Raw genomic sequence first — 21,575 nt, forward strand, 5'->3', positions numbered from 1 at the left:
GGACTTCCAAGCACCGGCAGCGCCCCCACGTGGCTCCGGCTGTGGCTGTGCCCCCGCCTCGCCCCCGCCCCACCTGCCCGGCCCCACGCACTGCGGGGCACCCCCTGACCCCCCCAGCTCCGCAGGCCGTTGGCTGCCTTTGCTGCAAGGGCGCGCTGCTGGCTCGTGTGTGGCAGGGTGCCTCCTGCACCCAAAACCCTTTCCTGAGGCTCTGCTTCCTCGGCAGCCAGCCCCCACCCCGCATTACTCTGGGGGTGCTTCCTGCCCAAGAAGAAAATCCTTTTCTTTGCTCCTTTGCACCATCCTGAGGCTCTGGTCAGCCCCCCTCTCCAGCCTTCCTGCATTCTCCGAAGCCCCCTTGTGACCTACGCTGTCACCACCTGTGTGCCCCGGTTGGGGACCATGCACAAACTGGCCAAGGGTGCCCTCCTTCTGACTGCTCTTGGCCTTAATGAAAGCAGTCAGCAGGACTGGATGCCTCTGGCATTGCCAGCTGCTACTCAGGCAGAAGGTGCCCTGCATGCCAAAGCTGCTGGTCAGGGCCCCTTGGAAGGGCTCCCAGGAACTATGAACATGGTGTTTGATGGTCAGCCATGCTGAAGCACTCCAAATGCTTAGCATTTGTCTGGCACAAGGGGGGGATCAGTTTACTCTTGGCACTGTGTGATCCCTTTGCTGTGAAATCCCACACAGGGAGGAGCGACAGCTGCCCCTGTGCCGTCAGGAGAACCAGCCTGACGTGGGCTGGATGGGAATCTGTGCCCTCTGCGATGCATTTCTGAGACAATGCTGGCAGGTCTTTATAGACAGGTGTGAGGAGATGGGCCTGGCTCCGGCACTGACTCCCAGGAGGACCTGGCAGTGTCCAGGGGTGGAAATCCCTCACTGACAGGCACTATCAGGAGCCTCACAGCAGTCTGCTTCTCCTATACATCCCAAGGTCATCGATGGACAGCCTCGCTGAGGCACTCCAAACATTGTTACCCTGAATTAAACCAAGGACCCAAACTGTCCTGATACGGTCCTTGTTGGGGCCTGAAGTTGGCAGTACCAGAGGGTGATTGTTGCAGCGTGAGGAAAAGGAGGGCTCAGGAGAAAGGAGCTGTGTTTCAGTGCCTCTTCCCTGGACACATCTCTGCCAGGCTGGTGCCATCTCCGTTCAGCGGCTCTCAGGCTCCTTCTGACCCTGGGAACCTGCTCCCCTTCAGGACTCATGCACAGAGCAGGGGAGAGTGCTCACACTGTGCACATTCCCTCGGGATAAAGGGGAAACAAGGACACACGCACGTGCTCATCTATAGCTGCATGGAGCCATGCACAAATCTGTGCACCCACATGCGTTCACACAGAGCCAGCTGCACACAGGTTGTCACAAGACAAGAGCAGATGTGTGAACACAAGCAAGCAGGCCCTCAGGTGACTGCACAAGGTGAGCCTATGAGGAGAGGTGCTATATTCTGGACCTTGTTCTCATAGCAGCTGGGGCTGGTGGGAATGTGAAGCTCAAGGGCAGCCTTGGCTGCAGTGACTGTGAAATAGTGGAATTGATGATCCTGAGCACAGCGAGGAGGAAGCACAACAGACTTCATGCACTGGACTTCTGGAGAGCAGACTTTGGCCTGCTCAGACATCTGCTTGGCAGTGTACCATGATACAAAGCTGTGAAGGGGAGATGGGCCCAAGAAGGCTGGTTAATATTCAAGGATCACCTCCTCCAAGCTCAGGAGCGATGCATCCCAACAAAGACAGAGTGAGGCAAAATGCCAGGAGACCTGCGTGGATGAACATGGAGCAACTGGCTAAACTCAAACATGACAGAGAAGGCCATAGAGGGTGGGAGCAAGGACAGGTAACATGGAAACAACACAGAGACATTGTCTGATGAGTAAGTTAGGAGAGCTCAATCTGCTCTAATTAGATTAGAGAGCTTATCTCTGCTCTGCTTCACTGAGACCCCACCTGGAGTGCTGTGTTCAGCTTTGGGGCCCCCAGCATGAGAAAGATATAGACCTGTTAGAGTGGGTCCAGAGGAGAGCCATGAAGATGATCAGAGGGGACCCGTCCAGCACTTCCGGTGAGTCTTCTGCCCTCACTGATGCATTCCTGCCCTAGAAATCCTTGGACATTTCATCCCAGCACTTTAAAGAAACCATTGCTGTGGAATGGCCATGGCCTAGATCTGGAAATGAAAAGGCAGCAGTGCAGGAAACCAACACACAGACCATAACATTTGTTGGAATGGTTTGCATTCAAGATGAGCTTGTCAGAAAATTGTTACCTCTGCCAAGGGTGCCCCTGGGCCTGCAGCAATGAAGTACCAGTATAAAAGGCAGCCCAGCTCCCTGCTCTCTCATCCAATTCTCTCGCCTCCTCCTCCTTGGGAACCAGGTGAGTCTGAAGCCCTCTCTCCTCCTCTTCTGAACTAGAAGGGATCTTGCATCAATAGACATCACATCTGATGGTGGTTCAGTGCTATGCTGGGCCTTGGAGTTCCTTGCCATGGGAGAGGGGTGGAGGGAGACATTCTGTGTAGAGAGAGGCTGGGACATGGTGCTGAGGCAGCTTTTTGGATTACGCTCTACAGGATTGTCTCATTGGTTCAGGCTGCTCTTTGAAGGGCCCTGTCAGGACAAAGCGATGAAGACCATGAGCCTCCTGGCAGAGCCTCCCAATCCACCCTCAGCAGTCGTCTTGGCTCCTTTGTTTTGGGTAACAGGGCTGCTCCTCACCTACCCACGCGCTCTGCTTCCTCTCTGCCCTCTCTCCCAGGTGCATCTCCAGCCCCAAGACATGTCCTGCTACAACCAGTGCCTGCCATGCCGGCCCTGTGGCCCGACCCCACTGGCCAGCAGCTGCAACGAGCCCTGCGTCAGGCAGTGCCAGAACTCCACCGTCGTCATTGAGCCCTCTCCTGTGGTGGTGACCCTGCCCGGACCCATCCTCAGCTCCTTCCCGCAGAACACCGTTGTGGGATCCTCCACCTCTGCTGCCGTTGGCAGCATCCTCAGCTGTGACGGAGTCCCCATCACCTCTGGCTGCTGTGACCTCTCGGGCATTTCCAGCCGCTACTGTGGCAGAAGGTGCCTGCCCTGCTAAAGCCACTGGCCATGGCCCTGGGGTTCCAGCACGACCATGGTGCTGGACAATAGAAGGAGGAATCTTCAGGCCCTTGCTTGCAGAATGACTGACTTTCCTCACCTCCTCTGGCAGACATTGGCAGGAGCCAGACCAGAGGCTACCCCGAGATTTCTCAAAACATGCCCCATGTCTCTCCTTCCATCCCTCCACCTACCTCCTTCTCTCCCTTTTCTTTGTGTTCTTCTTCTCCCATGGGCTGTGGGGCTCCTCAGAGACCGCCCTCCCACTGCGGTAACAGCAGACACATGCCCTGCATGATCTGCGCCATGGGCAAGGGACGCTGTCTCTCAGTTGGTCCTGGTGATCCCTGCACTGAGGGGACTGCTCAGAGTGACCTGCTTTTCCTCTGTACACTCATTAAAGATTTCTGCATCCCAGCCTTGGCTGTAGATGTTATTTTCCCTCCGTGTATGCCCTCCTGAGCTGCCAGGGAGAATGGTTTTGCCCTTGCTGGGTACAAGATGGGTGTTTAAGGAGCCTCTTCCCCACCCCCAGAAGAATGGGAGGTTGCGACACGCTGCAGAGAGTCCTCTCTTGGGCACTGCCCCTTGCAGCTGAAGAAGACATCCCTGGCTTTCACAGAGCAAGGGGCAATCTACCCTTGCCTTGCAGCGTCTCTGCCCACAGCTCCCCCTGTCCTGCAAACAGAGAGCACAACCTCTGCTGTCCTCACGGGAAAAGCTATGAGTCTGTGGGAGGCTGTGGAGGCTGAGCACCCTGCAGGCTCTTAGGAACGGGCTTCCTCTTGCTCAGGACAGTGCTGTGCTGGGTAAGCAGGTGGGGACAGAAGATGGATGACAGATGTGGGGAATGGGTGGAATAAGTGCAGGGATGCCCCACCGCTTCTACTCCACCTTCATCTCCCCTCTTTTGCCCCACCTCGGGGCTATGGCCAGCACACATGGGCATGTGCGGCAGGAACATGTGTCCCATGAGGCCCAACTGCCCCCAGCACAGCACTTGGCAGGGCCCAGGTGGTGGCACACATGCAGGACTGACCCCCTTCACAAGTCAGCATTGGTGTTAGCCGTAATGGACCATACGCGGCAATCTCCAGTCCCTGAGGACCCTGCACCCCCATGGGCTGGCTCAGTGCAAAGACAGCAAGCAGTTTGCATGCCCCCACGCTGCTCTGTGCTGCCCACTTGCCCCCAACCATGCAGCAGCTTTCCTCAGGCCCAGGACCTGCACTCACAGGGACTTCCTCACATTCCTTTCCACTTTTCCTGACCGTTTGTTTTGCTCCTGCTCAAGCAAGAGGTTGTTTCTCTGTTTCTTCTTTCCGTTATGTAGAGGCTATCTTCAGGATGTTTGCAGTGCTCTGGTGCCCAGCTGCACTTCAAGGATGCCCATTGTTTCCAGGCCCAGTTCGACTGCTGGCAGACATTTTTCCTGTCAGTGCTTTGCAGCCCCCTGATGTCTGCAGTTTCTCATTAGAGCCTGGTTACCTCTGTAACAGCTCCCATCAGCAGGGCACCCTGTCCCTGCTCGATTACAGAGCTGTTTCCTTAGAGATCCACGTATGGCCCTGCTTGATACAGCCTTGTCATGTCCAGAAGGAATCAACCATGCAGGCAAGAGAGAAGAGCCAAAGGTGTGCTGGGGTAATCCCGTTTGTTGGGATGGCCCATTTCCCTGGAAGGGCTTGGCCTGTGTTGCAACTCAATACAGGACTGGTAGTTCCTGGAGACATTGGTTTCTTAATTGCCCTACTGTTTATTCCCTACCTTCAATGCCCCAGGAGACAGTATGTCAACCTTGGGTGAAGGTCTGGGCACGTGTCATTGGAAAATGGATAAAACTGTGGGTGGGATCTGCTTCTGTTTGCACAAGGCAGCTTAGCTTGGATGAGACACCCACTAAGCTGAGCAGTCCCCTTTGCTGTGAAATCTCTAATGTGGAGCTGCCCCTTTGCCTTCAGGAGAACCAGCCTGACATGGGCTGGATGGGAATCTGTCCCCTCTGCGATGCATTTCTGAGACAATGCTGGCAGGCCTTTATAGACAGGTATGAGGAGATGGGCCTGGCTCCGGCACTGACTCCCAGGAGGACCTGGCAGTGTCCAGGGGTGGAAATCCCCCACTGACAGGCACTATCAGGAGCCTCACAGCAGTCTGCTTCTCCTATACATCCCAAGGTCATCGATGGACAGCCACGCTGAGGCACTCCAAACATTGTTACCTTGAATTAAACCAAGGACCCAAACTGTTGGCAGTACCAGAGGGTGATAGTTGCAGCGTGAGGAAAAGGAGGACTCAGGAGAAAGGAGCTGTGTTTCGGTGCCTCTTCCCTGGACACGTCTCTGCCAGGCTGGTGCCATCTCCGTTCAGCTACACCCAGGCTCCAGACCCTCAGCAGAACTGGAGTGCCTTGGAGGGGCCGGGCTGGCGGGGGAACCCCCGGGGCTGCGGGGCGAGGTGGTCCCGGCGGGCGGAGCGGCAGCGCCCCCTGGGGGCTGTGCCCCTGCCTCGCCCCCGCCACACACGCCCGGCCCCGCCCGCCACGGTTCCTGCCCGGCCGCAGCCCCGGCTCCTCTCCCCGTGGCTCTCAGGGCGCAGTAATACACCGCCGCGTCCCGAAGCCGGGGCTGGGCGAGCCACAGGGCGCTGGACCGGCGGTCTGCTGCCACCGATAGCCGCCCTGCCGGGTCCGTCACATCTTTGGACCCACTATAAGCCCACACGAGGAGTGCGGGTCCTCCGACCGGGAACTGACGGTACCAATAGATGTACTCGTTTGACTGGATGTTGGGGTGTGAGCAGATGATGTTGACGCCAGTGCCCTCGGTGGTCTCTGCCCGTGGCTCCTGCTGCACCTGGGCTCTGCCTGTAGCCACTGCCAAGAAGAAAAGGAGGAGAAAACTCAGAAAAGGGCTTTTCTGCTACTGAAATTGTCATGTGGGGGGAGGGAAGACGAAAACGGTTGACAGCTGATGGGGGCATTTTCTCAGAAGAAAGCACACAAAGGCATTTCTCCGGGAATGGTTATTTGGGGACCAGGTCGGAGCAGGGCTGTTTGGAAGGAGGGTCCGAGCCGAGCCAGGAGGAGAAGGGAAGCAGGCAGGAACGAGTGGGGGTGTGCCGAAAGGAGAGGAGGAAGGCAGGGAGCAAGGCAAGGTGGGAGGGAACGGCCGGCTGAGCTCGCTGGAGGCAGACGGGACGGCTGCAGAGGGAGGACAGAGGGGAGCGAGGTCCGTGAGAAGCCGGCGGGCCAGCAGCGAGGGCAGCCCCGGCCCCCCGCAGCCCCCGTCCCGGCCCCGCCGCCGGCAGCCCCGCGCACCCAGGAGCACCGCGGCCAGCCCCGCCAGCCCTGCGGCCCGGCCCTGCCGCATCCCGCCGCTCCGCCGCCCGCGCCGCGCTGCCCCCGCCAGCCCCGGCTCTGCTCCGCCCGCGGCGCCTCCTCCCCGCCGCCGCCGCCCGGCGCCGCCAGCTCCGCCCCGGGGCCGCTCGGGGGCTGGCCCGGGCTGCGAGTGCTGGGCGCCTGGGGGCGGGCAGGGCTTGGGCTGCTGCCAGCGGGGCTCTGCCCGTCCTGCAGCCCAGCCCGGGACGCGGAGGCGAGTGCGGGGAAAGGCTGAGGCAGCTCCTTCGGCACGGGATAGGAGAGGGGAGGGGAAGGGAGGGGGAGGGGGAGAGGGAGTGGAGACAGCAGCTGCCCGTCTGCAGCGTCCCCAGCAGGAGGGGCAGGTGGAGGGCAGCGGGCCGGGCTAGACTGGGCCTGGTAGTGTGGTGATAAGAAGCACTGGTTCCCCAGCTGTGGCCGGCACTGCCGGCAGCTCGAATGGTATCGAAGCTGAGCACATATCCGGGAGACACACAGACAAGGTCATGCACACCGCATTTGAGGACTATACACCCAGGCCGGTACCCCCAGTAGCTGCTTTTGGAGACCCAAAAGCCTCCTGCCACATTTGCCTGGAGTCTGAGACCCGCTTCCCCTGCTCCAGGCGCTTCACAGGGACCCCCTGGCTCCAGCAGCTGACAGCACAGACCAAGGGCGACCTTGCCCCCAGTCTGACTCCAGCACCTGGTGCCAAATCCACTCCTGCTGCTCCACCAGCAGCTGGCACTTTCTCCTTGCAGCACACATGCACATGGGACAGAGCGAGATTACGCAGAGGTAAGGAAAGATTCCAGAAGAGGACAGGACAGACGGCGGTGCTCAGGTGCAGGGCCCAGCCACACAAGTGCATGGAGCAGCCCCTTTTACACCTTGCTCTGTCTGCCCTCGTGTGCTCCTCCTGGCTCCCCTTGCCCTGCATGTCCCCTCATGGCATTGAATAGGTCTGTCCTGCACCCATCCCAGCCTGTGTCCTGGCCCTCAGCTGGAGGAGGTGCAAGGCCCAGGCTGATCTTCCTGGCAGTGGCACCTGTGGCTTCTTGATAGGCCAACAACTGGTGTGAATGGTGAGGTTTGTCTCTTGTCATTGCCTCTGTGTTTGTCTTCTCTGGTCTTGGTCTCTGTTTGCTTGTTGAATGCCTCCTCTTTTCTTAGAATCCCAATTGAGAAGGTCCCCAATCTGATAACCTCACTGGCATAAACATGTCCACAGCCCCGTGTACGCCCCCCAAATGGCGTGACTGCCCACATTTGGTCTCCTCACTGCCTCCCTCATCATCTGTCAGTCAGGTTTGTATCTCTGTGTGTGTTTTCCAGCTTCCTACTGTTCTTTCTCTCTGCCCCCCTCGCAAGTGCTGAAGGGCTGCTTCTAGGTTAGGAAACAAGGAGGGAATAGCTGAAAGCTAAGAAAGAAAATAAGGGCTGCTGTGGAAGCAGTGATGGCAGCTTCCCCAAGACCTCCATTGCTGGAGAGTAGAGAAAAGGGCATGGCCCTGAAAGCAGAGACAGAGAACACAGCAGAGGAAACAAACAAACAACCTCCCTCTGTTTCTCAGGTTTCCCATGGCTTCCTTTACCTTTTCAGTCCTTAGGCTGTAGATTGGTGCATGGAGCAGGGGCATCACAGCCCTGGAGAAGATGGACACCATTTTGTTGAGGGAGACATTGTCAATGGGGTGGGTATAGAGGAGGAAATGTAGCCAGCTCTCTGCAGAAGCCATCTGCATGAGAGAGAGCGAATCCCAGAAGAAGCTGTGATTGTGTAGGGCCAGAGCAGGGCAAACGAAGGGTGAGCGCCACTTGTGCCAAGGAAGGGAGCAGGAGCTCAGACCACAGGCCTCCCACCAGACTGGAGTACTGCAGTGGGTGGCAGATGCACACAGCTTGGTCCTAGGTCATGAGTGAGAAGAGGACATCCCAGTTTAGGCCCACTAGTGGAGGCAGAGGAGCCAGAGCACACAGCTGGAAAAGTAAATTGTCCTATCTGCAGAGAAGGCATCTAAAAGCATAAGAGGCATCCTGACCAAGACGTGGCACATGTCAGTGAATGGGAGGTTTCCAAAGATAAACTACATGGAACGATGCAAGGGCTGGTTGGGCTCCACCATCATGAGTGTATTCCCAGTCTGGATCAAGAGGTAGATGGCTGAGTCCAGAATGAAGAGCAGTAGCTCTCAGCTCTCAGCCAAACCCAGCAGCAACAAAAGAAACCACTCTGTAGACCTTCCCCTCACCCCTGTGGGAAGATACCAGGGGCAGGAGGAAGGAGGAGATGGAGTTGCTGCTCAGGACTCATGGTCTTCCACCTCTTGATATCTTCTGAGGAAAAACACAGCAGGGCCTCAGCAAGCCAGGATGTTCCTTCAGAGACAGGAGAAAGTGAGATCAGAACCCTGGAGTTCAGGAGAGCAGCATTTGCTTTCTTTGCTGTATGAACACGTACCTGTCTGCGTGTGCACAAATATACTTCAGTATGCATCCAGGAGTGTCTGTGAGTGCATCCATGAGTTCATGCATCTTTTTACATGAGCAGCAGTGTGCATGAGTGCTGTTTCCTCCACCCACTTTTGATGTCATGAATGATATCGGTATGTGATCGAGGGTCACATTGGGAATTAACAGGAAAAGTGATCTGTCAACAGCATCCCTCCAAGGCTGAGATGTGGTGACTGTGCATGTTGTCCCATGCTTCCTGAGCAGTCCGAATGAGAGGTCATCTGAGAAACCCTCCAGAGGATCACAGGCTGCACCTCCAGCACGCACGTAGTCCAACCCTGTGTTCAGAGCGGGTCTCATCAGATCAGGTTGCTCAGGATCAAGTCCAGGCAAAGTCTGAACTCTTCCAAGGATGGAGCTCCCCTAGCATCTCTTTGGCAATCTGCTCCAGGCCTTGGCCGCCTTCAGGGTAAATAGGACCCATGTTCCTCTGGTTCAATGCCACTTCTGCCCAAGGTTTCAGCCCCTGCATGACTCAGCTCCAGGCCCATGAGTCACAGAAGTATGTGTGGCATTGGTTTCCCCATGGGGGACCCCTGTCCCACCCCAGACACCACTGACACCGCACCAGCAGCAGATCTACGTAGGGCAGGGCCTGCTTGAAGAGGGCAGGATTTCTCAGCCTGTCTCCCTGTACATAAAGCTAACACCATCCTTTTGAACTCTCTAGCCATGGGGAGTGCAGCTGTGTCCTGGCCTGGAGAAGCAGGGAGGGGTGACTGGCACCACAGTCTTACACTCTGAATCTTGTGTTACAGAATTAAAATAAGGATCCAAACTGTTGTGGGCCCATTCTTGTTGGGGACTGAAATTGGCAGTGAACTTCCTAGGGTCGGGAGGCAGTGGGCTACAGATACAGAAGGCCGCATTTCATCATGTGTGCTGTGGGCACTTCTGGGCTGGGTTTGTTCTGTGATTGTTCAGCTGTTCTCAGGTTCCTTCTTGCCCTGGCTGCTCTCTGGAGCTCATGGACAGAGCAGTGGAGAATGCCCTGAGGTGACCAGCCCATTTTCTTGTGAGGGGGGCCACACAGTTCTCACAAACACACACCTTCTCTTGCACACCTGCGTGGAATCATGCAAAACTGCACCCACAGACACTTGCACAAATCCAGCACACAGGCTGTCGTAGTTTCACACTGATGGCCAACTAAACTCCACCACACAGCTCTCTCACACCCCCTGCTGAAAGGAAGATGTGGGGAGAGAATGTGATTTAAGCTAAAGGGCTTAAAAGTTGAGATAGTGATAATGTAAATAAATGAAAAAGGAAAAAAGAAAAAACAACAAAAAAAAACAAACAAACAAAAAAAACAATGAGCAAAGGCTGTTTGGAAACAAATTGGGAGAAAATTATTCTCCACTTCCCATCAGCAAGTAATGTGTTTGGAAGCACAGACTCAATATGCCCACCCCTGGTTTTCCTTCCCCTTTCACATCTTCACTGCTGAATGTTTGACTATGGAATATCCCTTTGGTTGGTTTAGGTCAGCTACCCTGGTGATGTCCCCTCCCAACCCCTTGCCCACCCCCTACCTCCTGGCTTCGGGGGTCTTGGAGAGAGTCTTGATGCTGTGCCAGCACTGCTCCACTATAGCCCCAACACTGGTGTGATGGCAATGCTGTTCTAGCTCCAAGCGCAGAGCACAGCATTCTAGGGGCTGCTGTGGGGAATGTTAACTCTGTCCCAGGCAGCCCCAGTACAGGCAAGTGCCCACAAGAGAGGAACCTGTGCATGAACGTGACACAGTGTGCAGCAGAGATTCTGGACAACATTTGGTCAAAGTACATGGTTTGATGTGGTAGAGAGGGGAGGTGGACTGGGAGCCTTGCAGAAGGCACTGGAGCCAGGGCTCTTGACAAGACAACGTCAGCTTTCTTGGGCCTTGCACTTAAGGCCTGAGAATCCCATTTGTTAGCCTGAGTAGCAGTGGTAAGGGAAAGTGCTGGAGTGCCCCTACTGATCACTGGTGGGTGTCATGACAGAAATAAGCTTGCATCATGTAAGGAGGAGGTGTACGATTTTATTTATTTTTTAAAACAATAAATGAAAGGCATGAAGTTATGGGAGTGAAGAAGGAATTCTCTATGGACAGGATCTGCACTGTGTGTCTTGGGAAAACCCAGCCGGCTCTGTCCGATGCTGGTAGAAGGCAGGGTCACCTGCACATGAAAGGTTTACTTTCTGTCTACATTCATGTTCTTATTCCTTCTAACTAAAACAGACAATGTCCTGTTGGGCCTTTCTTTTGGGATCCAGAAAGGGCCCTGCACAACCTCTCCCCTTATACAGACATCCCTGGGTCAGAGCAGGAGGAGGCAAAACAGGCCAGCAGGTTTTCCCTGAGGGCAGTGTCAGGAGGGGTAGGGTCACAGGCAGGAGCTGGGTCAGCTGTAGCCAAAAGGGCCCCAAAGAGCCCTTAAGGAGTCACCCAAGCTGACCTCATTTGCCTTTCCTGGACTCTTCCAGCACGTGAGCTGAGTCTTCTGCCCACACTGATGTGTGTTGCCTGGAAATACTTGGGCCTCCCTTCCTGCCACTCAGACGCTGCCTTCTTTGGGGAAAGGGCATAAAGCAGGAAATGAAAAGCAGCATCACAGGAAGGCAACACACATCCCGTATCATTAGGTGGGATGTTTTGCATGCACGAGTAGCTTGTCAGAAAACAGTCCCTGCTTCAAGGGATGCCTCTGAACATGGGGCAGCTAAGGCCCAGTATAAAAGCCAGCCCAGGTCTGTGCTCTCTCATCCACTTCTCTGGCCTTCTTCTCCTTGGGAACAAGGTGAGTGTGAAGCCCCTTCTTGTCCCCCTCACTCTCCAAAAGCAGATCTCAACTACATGGACCTTTCAGCTGCTCTCAGCTGTGTTCCATGCCAAATCTTGGGGCTGCTGGTTGTGGGAGAGTCAAGGGGTAGAAGGTTTGTCATGGAGGAAGACTGGGCCTTTAGTATGATGGCTCCTGGGCTGGAGCCTAGAGTGTAGCCAGGCTCTGGTGGTTCTTTTTGGGCTCTGGCAGGGTGAGGCCAAAAAGCCCTGGCACATCCCTGCACAGCCTCCAGCTCACAGCACTGCCTGTGCCTTGGTTCCCTCAGGGTGTGGTGACATGCTTTTCCTCATGCATGCCCATGTTCTGCTTCCTCCCTGCCCTCTCTCCCAGGTGCACCTCCTGCCCCCAGACATGTCCTGCTACGACCAGTGCCGGCCGTGCCAGCCCTGCGGCCCAACCCCGCTGGCCAGCAGCTGCAACGAGCCCTGCGTCAGGCAGTGCCAGAACTCCACCATCGTCATTGAGCCCTCTCCTGTGGTGGTGACCCTGCCCGGCCCCATCCTCAGCTCCTTCCCGCAGAACACTGTTGTGGGATCCTCCACCTCTGCTGCTGTTGGCAGCATCCTCAGCTGTGACGGAGTCCCCATCAACTCTGGGTGCTGTGACCTCTCCTGTATTACCAGCCGCTACTGTGGCAGCAGGTGCCGCCCCTGCTAAAGATGCCAGACAGTGCCCCAGACCAGGACCCTAGGAACTCAGAACATGCTGCTGGACAAAAATGGACGGAAGAACAGACTTTGTGCCATTGTTTTAAGAGGAGCTGACCATTTCTGACTTGTCCTGTAAAGACAGGCAGGAAGGGGCCAGCCTGGATTCTATGACAACATGGCCGATGTATATCTATCCTGTTTTCCACACACTCTTTTCCTTTCTTTTCTTTCTTGCCCTCTGCTTTCCGTAAGGCCCCCAGAAACCAGCCTGGAGTGACCTGCTAGCCCCTCTCCACTTGTGGGCCAGGTAGATTGATGCCCTGTTGCAAGTCTGCCATTGGAAAAGCCGAACAGATTTTTGTCTGCTCCTGCTGTGCTACGATCTTGGGGCCTCCTCTTGGAGTCACCTCATTTCCCCCTGAGACTTGATAAACATTTGCAGCAACCCTGAGTGTGTCCCTGTGTGGTCTTTTCCTCTGCATACAGATGGCCAAGGAAGAAAACCATTCCTTAGTGGGGAATAGGTTGAGGGCACTGCCTTATGCCTCTAGGCACTGGAATGCAGGACATACTGCAGCAATTCATCTTTCAGGCACTGTCTGTTGAAGCTGAGGAAGACATCCCTAGTTCTTCCACAGCCAATGGACACCAGTCCTTGACTTGTGACTTGTGACGTCTCCGCCTAGACAAGTGCTGTTGACATTGGAGGCCCCAGCTCTTGGGGAAGAGTGTTCCTCTTGCTTTGGGTGGAGCTGTGCTGGGGATGGAGGCTCAGACAAAGATGATCCCAAAGGATTGTAGAAACTGGGAATGGTTAATTGTCTTGGGGAAGACCCTCTATCTCTACTCCACTTTCACCTTTCCTCCACCACCTGGTCATGGGCATCATGTCTGGGCATGGAGAGCAGGTAGAGCTTCCCTGTGCATCCCCATCACCCTTCAACACAGCATCTGGCATGGCCCAGCTGTTGCCAAGATGTGTAGGGCTGAGGCGATCCACAAGTTCGTACTGCCTGATGTGACTACCAGTCACATCAGGTCACACACTGGAGCCCCCAGTCCCTGTGAACCCAACTCTTTTTATGAAGGCAGGGCAAGGACAGGGACTGAAGCCCAAACATGCCCTCATGGCTGCTCGGTCTTGCTTTCTTTTCCCCAAGCATGGATCAGCTTTCATCAGGCCCTGGAACTCAGAGGCCCCATAGGTGGCACAACCCCACCATGCTCCAGCACCTTTCCTCCACCACCTGGTCATGGGCATCATGTCTGGGCATGGAGAGCAGGTAGAGCTTCCCTGTGCATCCCTGTCACCCTTCAGCACAGCATCTGGCATGGCCCAGCTGTTGCCAAGATGTGCAGGGCTGTGGGGATCCACAAGTTCGTACTGCTACCAGTCATATCAGGCCACACACTGGAGCCCCCAGTCCCTGTGAACCCAGCTCCTTTTTTATGAAGGCAGGGCAAGGACAGGGACTGATGCCTAAAAACTCATGGCTGCTCGGTCTTGCTTTCTTTTCCCCAAGCATGGATCAGCTTTCATCAGGCCCTGGAACTCAGAGGCCCCATAGGTGGCACAACCCCACCATGCTCCAGAAAAGACATTCTGTGGGTGCAGATATCCCAGTGTCCGCTGAGACATAGCAGTGAGAATGGGACCTGAGTGTGCACTCAGCAGGATCTGTGTATGGGCCCTGAATGGTACAGGGCATGCACTGGCCCAACCACAGGGCATACACTGGGGGATCTTGTCTCAGGCATCAAGCTCCTCTGTCATTCCCAGAGCCGTGAGGATGAAGTGGCCCTTGTGCTCCAGGCAGCACCGCTGCTCCCCAAAACCAGGCCAGGGCCTTCCCACATCTGCACACACCTCAGGGCTCTGTGGTGTGGGGGTACTTTGCTTTCACACAGACTGTACATGCTGCCAGTGCCACGGGACCAAGATGGAGGATGGGGCTATTGCTCCATGGTGTGAGGATGGGGGGACCTCTCCACAGGCCAGGTTCTCTGGGAGGCAGTGCTGGCTCAAGTGGCAGCACAAGGGCAACAAGCATCAGAACCAAGCCCACCAAAGCCCACGACAACAACAGCTCCCAGCTCTGTACTGACCCCTCACCCGGGGCCTCTGCACAAGCTCAGGCCTAGCATAGCCCTGCCCCAGCTCTGCTGCATGTGTGCCTGTGCCTGGCCTCGCCTAATCTTTTCAGCCTGGCCTGGCCAGCCTCCTAGATGGCCAGATCCATCACTGGATGGAGCCTTTAGCCAGGCCTCTCTGGGGTCTGGCCTTAGCCTGCGCCCCAGCCCCAGCTCTCACCCGGGGACCGAGACCTTCTACACATAACACATCTATTGCCAGAGTTACAGCAATAATCAATAGGTGCTCCTGAGCCAGAATTGTCTCCTGGCTAACACTGAAGTCTGAGACGGAGGAGCACACTCACAATTTGGAGATTCACTTTTGTCTTGGAAATGACAAAATCCTTCTAGAGAACAGGTCAACTTGTTGATTCCATCTTTCCTATTCCCAGCCTGCAGCATAAGTTACCTGAGGAGAACAAGAACAACATTTTAAAAAGACATTGTCCACATAGCTTCTCGTTGTCTCTGAAAACCATAGAATAACAGAACTCTAGGATATCCTAAGTTAGAACAGACAAACAAGGATCATCAAGTCCATCTCCTCTAGCTTCACGCAGGATTACCTGCAAATGATACCACAGGTCTGAGAGTGTTGTCTGAATTCTTCTTGACTCCAGGCAGGCTTGTTGCTGTGACCACTTCCATGGGGAGCCTTTTTGAGTGCCTTAACTCACTTGCCATTCACTGCTTGGTAAAGAATATATATATTGACAGAAACGTCCTCAGAGAATGGGAACTGTGATGGGGTGGGAGGCACAAGCAGGAAATGTCTTGTGGTGAGTGAAAGACAAGGGAAAAGGGAACGTGTTTGGATACAGTCAAGGATCTTGCTCAGCATTATAGCCCCACAGGCCAGGCTCAGAAGGGGCCCAGCACCAGAGCAGAAACAGACAATGGTGTTCCTGGTACCCCCTCCGCACCCATGCTCCTAAGGAGAGCAGGAAGCAGAGTTTCTTTCGGGGGCTGGTCACTCCCCACAGTGACAAAGGGGGGCCATTCCCCATAGCCTTCAGAGAGATGAGGAGAAGGTAATGACAGAGAGGATGATGTGCCAGCCAGGATGGTCTGTTAAGCTCAGAAGAATGAATTCAGTCCCAAAGGTCCTGTTCTCCTTTGCCATGGCTCTAAGGTTTCAGAAGGGGATGATGTCAGACTGAGGTTTCATGTTGTAATTTCAGCAGTAGTGATTTGAGACAAGGCTGAGGCTGGTGCTGCCTTCCGCGAGAGCACAGAGGAAAGAGGGCCCATGGCTGCCCCCTGCTGGGAGCTGCCTCGGCCAAGCTTTTCTTTCTCCAGGTTGCTTCAATTCTTGCTCTTGCAAGCAGACAAAAGAGTTTCTTCAAGTCTGAGGACATCAAAACACCACATTCAACATGCTTTGTGAGACAGAAGAAGCTTCATCAGCTTGCCTGGTCTCGGCATTTTCAGCCTACAGGACACCCAGCTTGTCCCAGACATGCAATCCCCCACTGCCGCAGGAGCTGGTCATTATGACACTGCTCCCTGTGCAGGGGCTGAGGATGATCACACATGCCTCCAGCTCCCCTGAGGAGACATCAACGAACTCAGTGGGCTGTAGGTCTTCATTTATCTCTTGCTCTGATTGCTTACTGTGATGAACATGGAGAGCTCTTGGGCCTTTGGCACTAAGGGCTGCTCTATTTGTTCTGTCCCTTAGGCACAGGCTTTGGACAGGAACTGGCTGAAGGTCTGGAGGTAACCTGGTGGCTGGGATGCAAATCCAGTTTATTGACTGACTCATTGAAGAGAGAGAAGAACCCTGCAAATCTCTGTCAGAACTACTTCTAGGGGTCTCTGGGCTGGGCTGGCCAGGGCTCCAAGCAAGCTGCTTTATCATGGGCTGGCAGGAATTTACTCACCCTGGGGCTGAGGGGCTGAGAGCCAGCCCCTAGGGGAGTCTTATCTCCCAGCAGGCTCTGCCCTATTCTGTCAGACTGGGAAGAGAGGAAAGTAGAGCCCTGCGGTCCAGGTCAGCCAGTCGGGGTCAGCCCTCTCTGCTCAGCCACAGACACCATCCCGTTTGAGAAAGAGAATATGGCTGTCAGATTTTGGAGTGAACAGGGGAAGCAGCGCAGCCAGGGGAGAGCTGAGGGCCCCATCCCAGAGCTCCGCCTTGCACAGACACATCCCCTCCCCATCCGGGGTTGTTGCTCAGCCAGGGCAGCTCCCTGCACCAGGGTGTCACTCACAGCACAGAGGTACAAGGCGCTGTCAGAGAGCTCAACTTCCTTCAGCCGCAGAACACTGTATTTCCCATCAGTGTTCAGCTCTGTGGTGAAACGGTCTTTCTGCTTGGTGCCCTTTCCTGCTTGATAAGAAATCAGCTGAGGGGATTGTCCCTTCTTCTGATGATACCAGAGCAATGCATCAAATCTGGAGCTCTGGTATGTGCAATTGGTCTGGAAGGTGTTTCCCTGCTCCATGGTGACTTGTCCTTCTTCCTGGGTGACGGACACCTGCCCCATGGTTTCTGGAAGAAAGAGAAGGTCAGCAGCTCTGTGAGGAAATCTCCAGGCAGCCAAACAGGAGTGAATTCAGACCTGTGGGAGATAAGTCTCCCTGTCCTTTACTGGGCTGGAAGGTCCCGAGGCCTGGGCACAGCAAGGTGTTTTGGGGGCAGAGCTCAGAGCTCCCTGGCCAGAGCGGACCCTGAGGAGAGCTGTGCTGTGTGCCTGCTCCTCCTGCCTGCTCTCCTTCTGCCCAGAGGACCAGGGCACAGCCTGTCATGCCTGGCTTTGTGTGCTGGGTCCAGCATCCTCCAGCAGGCTGAGGCGCCCGTGCAGCTACTGGGAAAAGGTTCAACCTGCTTCCTCATCCCTGTCATCTCAGGGTGCTCCAAGGCTCAACAGTACAAACAAAGCTGAGGTGAGTGGTGGCAGGAGGGAGCCCTGGCTGTGCTGACAAGCAGGAGGACATTGGAGACCATGGCAGGAACACATCAAGCAGAAGACATCAGGCAGAAGACAGACTGGACACCCTGGTAATATCCATGGGAGGAGAGCTTTCATGTCCCTGTATCCACTTGGACACAATCCGGCTGTTTCTGTAGGAAAGGGAGAAAAGAGGGACTGCAGAGACTGATGAAATCTTCTCTGGTGACAGTAGGTGGACCAGAAGAGAGAGGCAGAGGGAAATAGACAGAAAGGACACGAAACACAGGAGACGCGCCTCAGGTCTCTCCTCTCTGTATTTTCTTCTCATTTCAAAGAATAACAGCATCTAGAAGGAACCGGTCCAAGAACCAGAAATGGGAGCCAACATTTACCAACATTTTCCCTGTGATTCAAGAGTCGGTCCCCACATAAACATGGTAAGGCTGATGAGGGCTTCCTGGGGAAAGAAGATTTATGTCTTGATTAAAAGCCAGCACTTACCCAGCAGTTGCCCCAGGAAGGCAGTGAGGACGAGATACCCGCGGTGCATGCTGAGACCGACCCTCCTGTTTGCTGAGGGAGAGAGAGTCAGAAAAGCACCTCCCAGCCCCGAGAGAACAGAGCTGCCGGAAATGACTCTGCTGGGGGAACAAGGGGAGATTCAGTGACGAGAAATGTTCTGGTCTGACCGTGCCCAAAATGCTCCCTGGTGTTTCTCCCTCCTCCAGCAGGAGCAACCATTGAGGATTGTCACAGTCAGGGGTCCTGGGAACTCTGGGGGCCACATCAGGGGAAGGGGCTGCTCTCATCTCCTCTCCCAGAGGAGTCCTCACCTCCCCAGCTACAACTGCCTTCTCTTCTGCACACGCACTGCTTGGCCATGGCTGATGTCAGGGCAGTCTTGCCCACTGAGCTTGTTCTTTTTACCCTGGGGTCCTCTGCTCCATGAGGATGTTCCTATTTCCTGTGTGAGGAGAAGACACCTCGATTTCTCTCCCACATCCCCAGAAAGAAGGGAGGAACCATGCTACGCAGCAGCCCAGGGTTTCTGGCTGTGTCCTGTTCTGGTGGGATAACGTAGCATTTGCAAGAGGAACGGGGCTCCAGTGGGGTATGGGATGCGAAAAGCCCAGAGGGGACAAGGACAACCTGTTCCATAGGGTAAAGGGTGGGGAGTCATCAGGGAAAAGCATGTGGGTTCAGTGGGTCACGTGCACTCACACTGATGGGCCACAGCGGGCACCCACCCACAGCCACATTCCTGGCACTCTCTGCTTCCCTGATGCTTGGGCCGCCTCTATCACCACCCCTAACACCTTGTCTGGCTTGGCAGCACCTGGCTAGTTGTGTTGTCTTCCCCCATACCTCCCTCAGCACACCTCAAATATGGAGCTCTCAGACACCGAAAAGAATGACACTCCAAGCCCTGCAGACCCCAACTGTTCCTTTTATACCCCCCAGGCAGTGTGAACTTTCTCCCTCTCTCCAAAAAAATTTACCGCAGGAAGCAGTAAATCCACTTCACTGTGTTGTTGTGTCTCCTCCCACCTTCATCTGCACCTCCAGCCTCCTTGGTGGAAGGTAGCGTGAGAAGCTGAAAAGTCCTCGACTTCGTCTAAGCACTGTTCTGCAACAGCCAAAACATCTGTATCTTTGGCTGATAATTCCCTTTTCAACCTTCTGTTTTCTTCCTCTAAACTTCCAGCCCATTCCTTCTCAATTTTCCACGTTGCAGCTAACAACCAGCACACTCCTTCCTTCCTTTTGTCTTTCCTTACCATACACGCATCCTTCCATTTATTAAATTCATTCCCTGAGGCATTTGGATTGTGGTGTATTGACCTTAGCCACTCCTGCTTTGCATCTTGCCATCCATTTCCAAGAAAACCCTTCCACAGTGTGGCCCATTTATCAAGGGAACCATTCCTTATTCTAACACAAGGATCCTGCTGACTACACCCAGGTCTGTCTCCCAACACTACAGAGCACTGGCAGGTTCTTTAGGGATCCTTGGCAGAAGGAGGACTGGCCACAGGTTGTCGTTATAACTAGAGATTTATTATTACATAAGAAATTACTAGAAATACTAAAAATTACTACAAAATCCTAAAGCATACTACAAATAAATTACTAGTTGAATTACTAGAGTGATAACACTAATGCCCTTTCTCACCACAATGGTGGGTGTCTCCACATGCTGGGGCCAGTGAGAGGGAGAGACAAGGGGGCAGGGGTGCACCTTAACAGCCCCCTTCCACATTATGGATATTTGCCTTACTGTTGGTTATGCTAACCACACTGCCAGGCATCAGGAGCAGGGGCTGCCACTCACACCTGGCTCACCACAAGCCCCACGTGTCCTTGCTGGGCAGGCTCAGCTCAGAGCTCCATGCAAACTGTGACGAGAGGGAGCTGCTCCTCACAGCACCCGCACCTTCCTGTATAAAGCTGCATGCTGCAGGCACCAGTGTGGTTTCAGCGCACACAGGTAGACAGCGCTGTCCTGGAGCTTGGCATCTTGCACGTGGAGAAGCACCTGGGAGTTCTCCACGGAGAGCACAGAGGAGATCCTCCCGGAATGCACATGAGGCTTGGACCTGCTCACCTGCAGCAAGAACTGAGGAGACTGGGTCGGGCACTGCTGATACCAGAAGATGTAGAAAGCAGAGCTGCTGGTGGAGAAATTGCAGTGCAGAGTTGCGTTGTGTCCCACCTGGATGGTGGTTTCTTGTGCAAACTGCAGCACAGAGTCCTGTGCATGACCTGCAAAACCAGAACAGCATTTCAGCACTGCTTGAAGGTGTGTCTGTTCTCCCCCTTTCTCTCCTGTGTCTCTCATTTCACCAACTTGCTCACTGTCTCCTCTCTCCATCTCCTTTTTCACGGGCTGTAAAATGCTGAGCTAAGTACACATGCACTCTTCTTTCTTCAGATGCTGTTTAATTCCCATACCCAAGTCTGTCAGCTTACCGACTTTTTAGCAGTACCTCGCCAGGCTTTGAGTCCATACATACCTATCAACAATGCATGTAAGAATGCTAGGCATCTGCAAAGGAAACGTGCAGATGCTCATTCATCCCTGTACACTCGTTGCCCCTGACATCTCCCAGACTGTCTCCTTTACTGGTCTGCAGCCCCTCCTCTCCCTACAGAAAACACCTGCAGTTCTTCCAGGGAGGCAGGACTCCAATTTCCCCCCTCCAGAAATGATGGGATGCCATCTTGCCCCTAGCTTGCCCTCCTGAAAGTCACATCTCACCAAAGTCTGACAGTGCCATCAAGGCTGCCAGAAAAAGCAGGACCATGTCATGCGCTCGCCTTCACAGGGTGCCCACGGAGTGCCTGGAAAGAAGGAGCTCAAGCTTGCGAGTTCACTTCCCCCTCTGCCAGCTCAAAGCAGCCTCTAAACCTCAGCACAGAGGGCGGAGCAAAGCTCTCCCCCTGCTGCTCCTTGGGGCACACCTCTGCCACAGCAAGGCTCTCAAGAGAGGGATGGACCAGTGGTTAAAGCAGTCAGAAAGGAATCCAGCCAATCTTTGCTGTGCCCCAGGTTCCCCATTGCCAGTCACAGGTTTTCCAGCACCGCGAGCTTCACACTTGTGCCATTAGCTCACAGCTGCAGGCCTGTGAAGGCCAGGACATTTCACTTGGTCAGCGGTAAGGCAAAAGGACACCAACATGGCCACTGTGTGCTTTCCTCTTTTTGCCCCTTCTGGCAGGTGGGCAGCCCCAGCAAGGGGCAAGTGTCCCCAGTGGCCTCCCACTGCCATCCAGAACCCAGCCAGACACAGAGGCCTGCACCCAGCTCTACTGTTAATGGAGAAGGGATGCCTTTTGCTGCCCTTCTTCCCTGTCCCTGTCCTCTTCTTCCCTAGGGGCTGCGTGGATGGAGGTAGGACCAGGCACAGACCCAGGTGCCCAACTTTCTCTGCCAGTCTGGTTATACTTCACCTCTTCCCTGGGCAAGGGGGAAGGCTCTGCAAGGAAATATCTCCATTGACAGAGCCAGCTCAGAAAGCCCCCCCCAGGCAGAGCCTCATTCTCCCTCTGGCAGGGAAGGACGCCCCACCACAGCCCTCTGCTCAGCAGTCAGCACC

General features: G+C 54.8%; 4 protein-coding genes across 4 annotated transcripts in view; 2 read left to right on the top strand and 2 right to left on the bottom strand.

Moving 5' to 3' along the window:
• LOC308181526 (M1-specific T cell receptor alpha chain-like) overlaps positions 1-21,575 on the bottom strand; it is a 401,071-nt gene that overhangs the window by 317,292 nt on the left and 62,204 nt on the right. The window lies entirely within an intron of this gene.
• LOC308181530 (uncharacterized protein) overlaps positions 1-21,575 on the bottom strand; it is a 70,060-nt gene that overhangs the window by 7,570 nt on the left and 40,915 nt on the right. The window contains exons 5-6 of the mRNA XM_080564921.1: positions 20,084-20,241; positions 17,980-18,116 (exon numbers count right to left, since the gene is read on the bottom strand). Of these exons, the coding sequence (XP_080421047.1) occupies positions 17,980-18,116; positions 20,084-20,241 (295 nt within the window). The remainder of the gene's footprint in view (positions 1-17,979; positions 18,117-20,083; positions 20,242-21,575) is intronic.
• LOC308181535 (feather keratin Cos2-3-like) lies at positions 470-3,403 on the top strand. The gene has a single exon (XM_080564926.1). The coding sequence runs from the start codon at positions 2,500-2,502 to the stop codon at positions 3,094-3,096; it is 597 nt and encodes a 198-aa protein (XP_080421052.1). The 5' UTR covers positions 470-2,499; the 3' UTR covers positions 3,097-3,403.
• Positions 11,749-13,617, top strand: LOC308181555 (feather keratin Cos2-3-like). The gene has a single exon (XM_080564943.1). The coding sequence runs from the start codon at positions 12,075-12,077 to the stop codon at positions 12,453-12,455; it is 381 nt and encodes a 126-aa protein (XP_080421069.1). The 5' UTR covers positions 11,749-12,074; the 3' UTR covers positions 12,456-13,617.

The sequence above is a fragment of the Anser brachyrhynchus genome (assembly GCF_964034855.1).
Source record: "Anser brachyrhynchus genome assembly, chromosome: 22".
Taxonomy (NCBI): Eukaryota; Metazoa; Chordata; class Aves; order Anseriformes; family Anatidae; genus Anser; species Anser brachyrhynchus.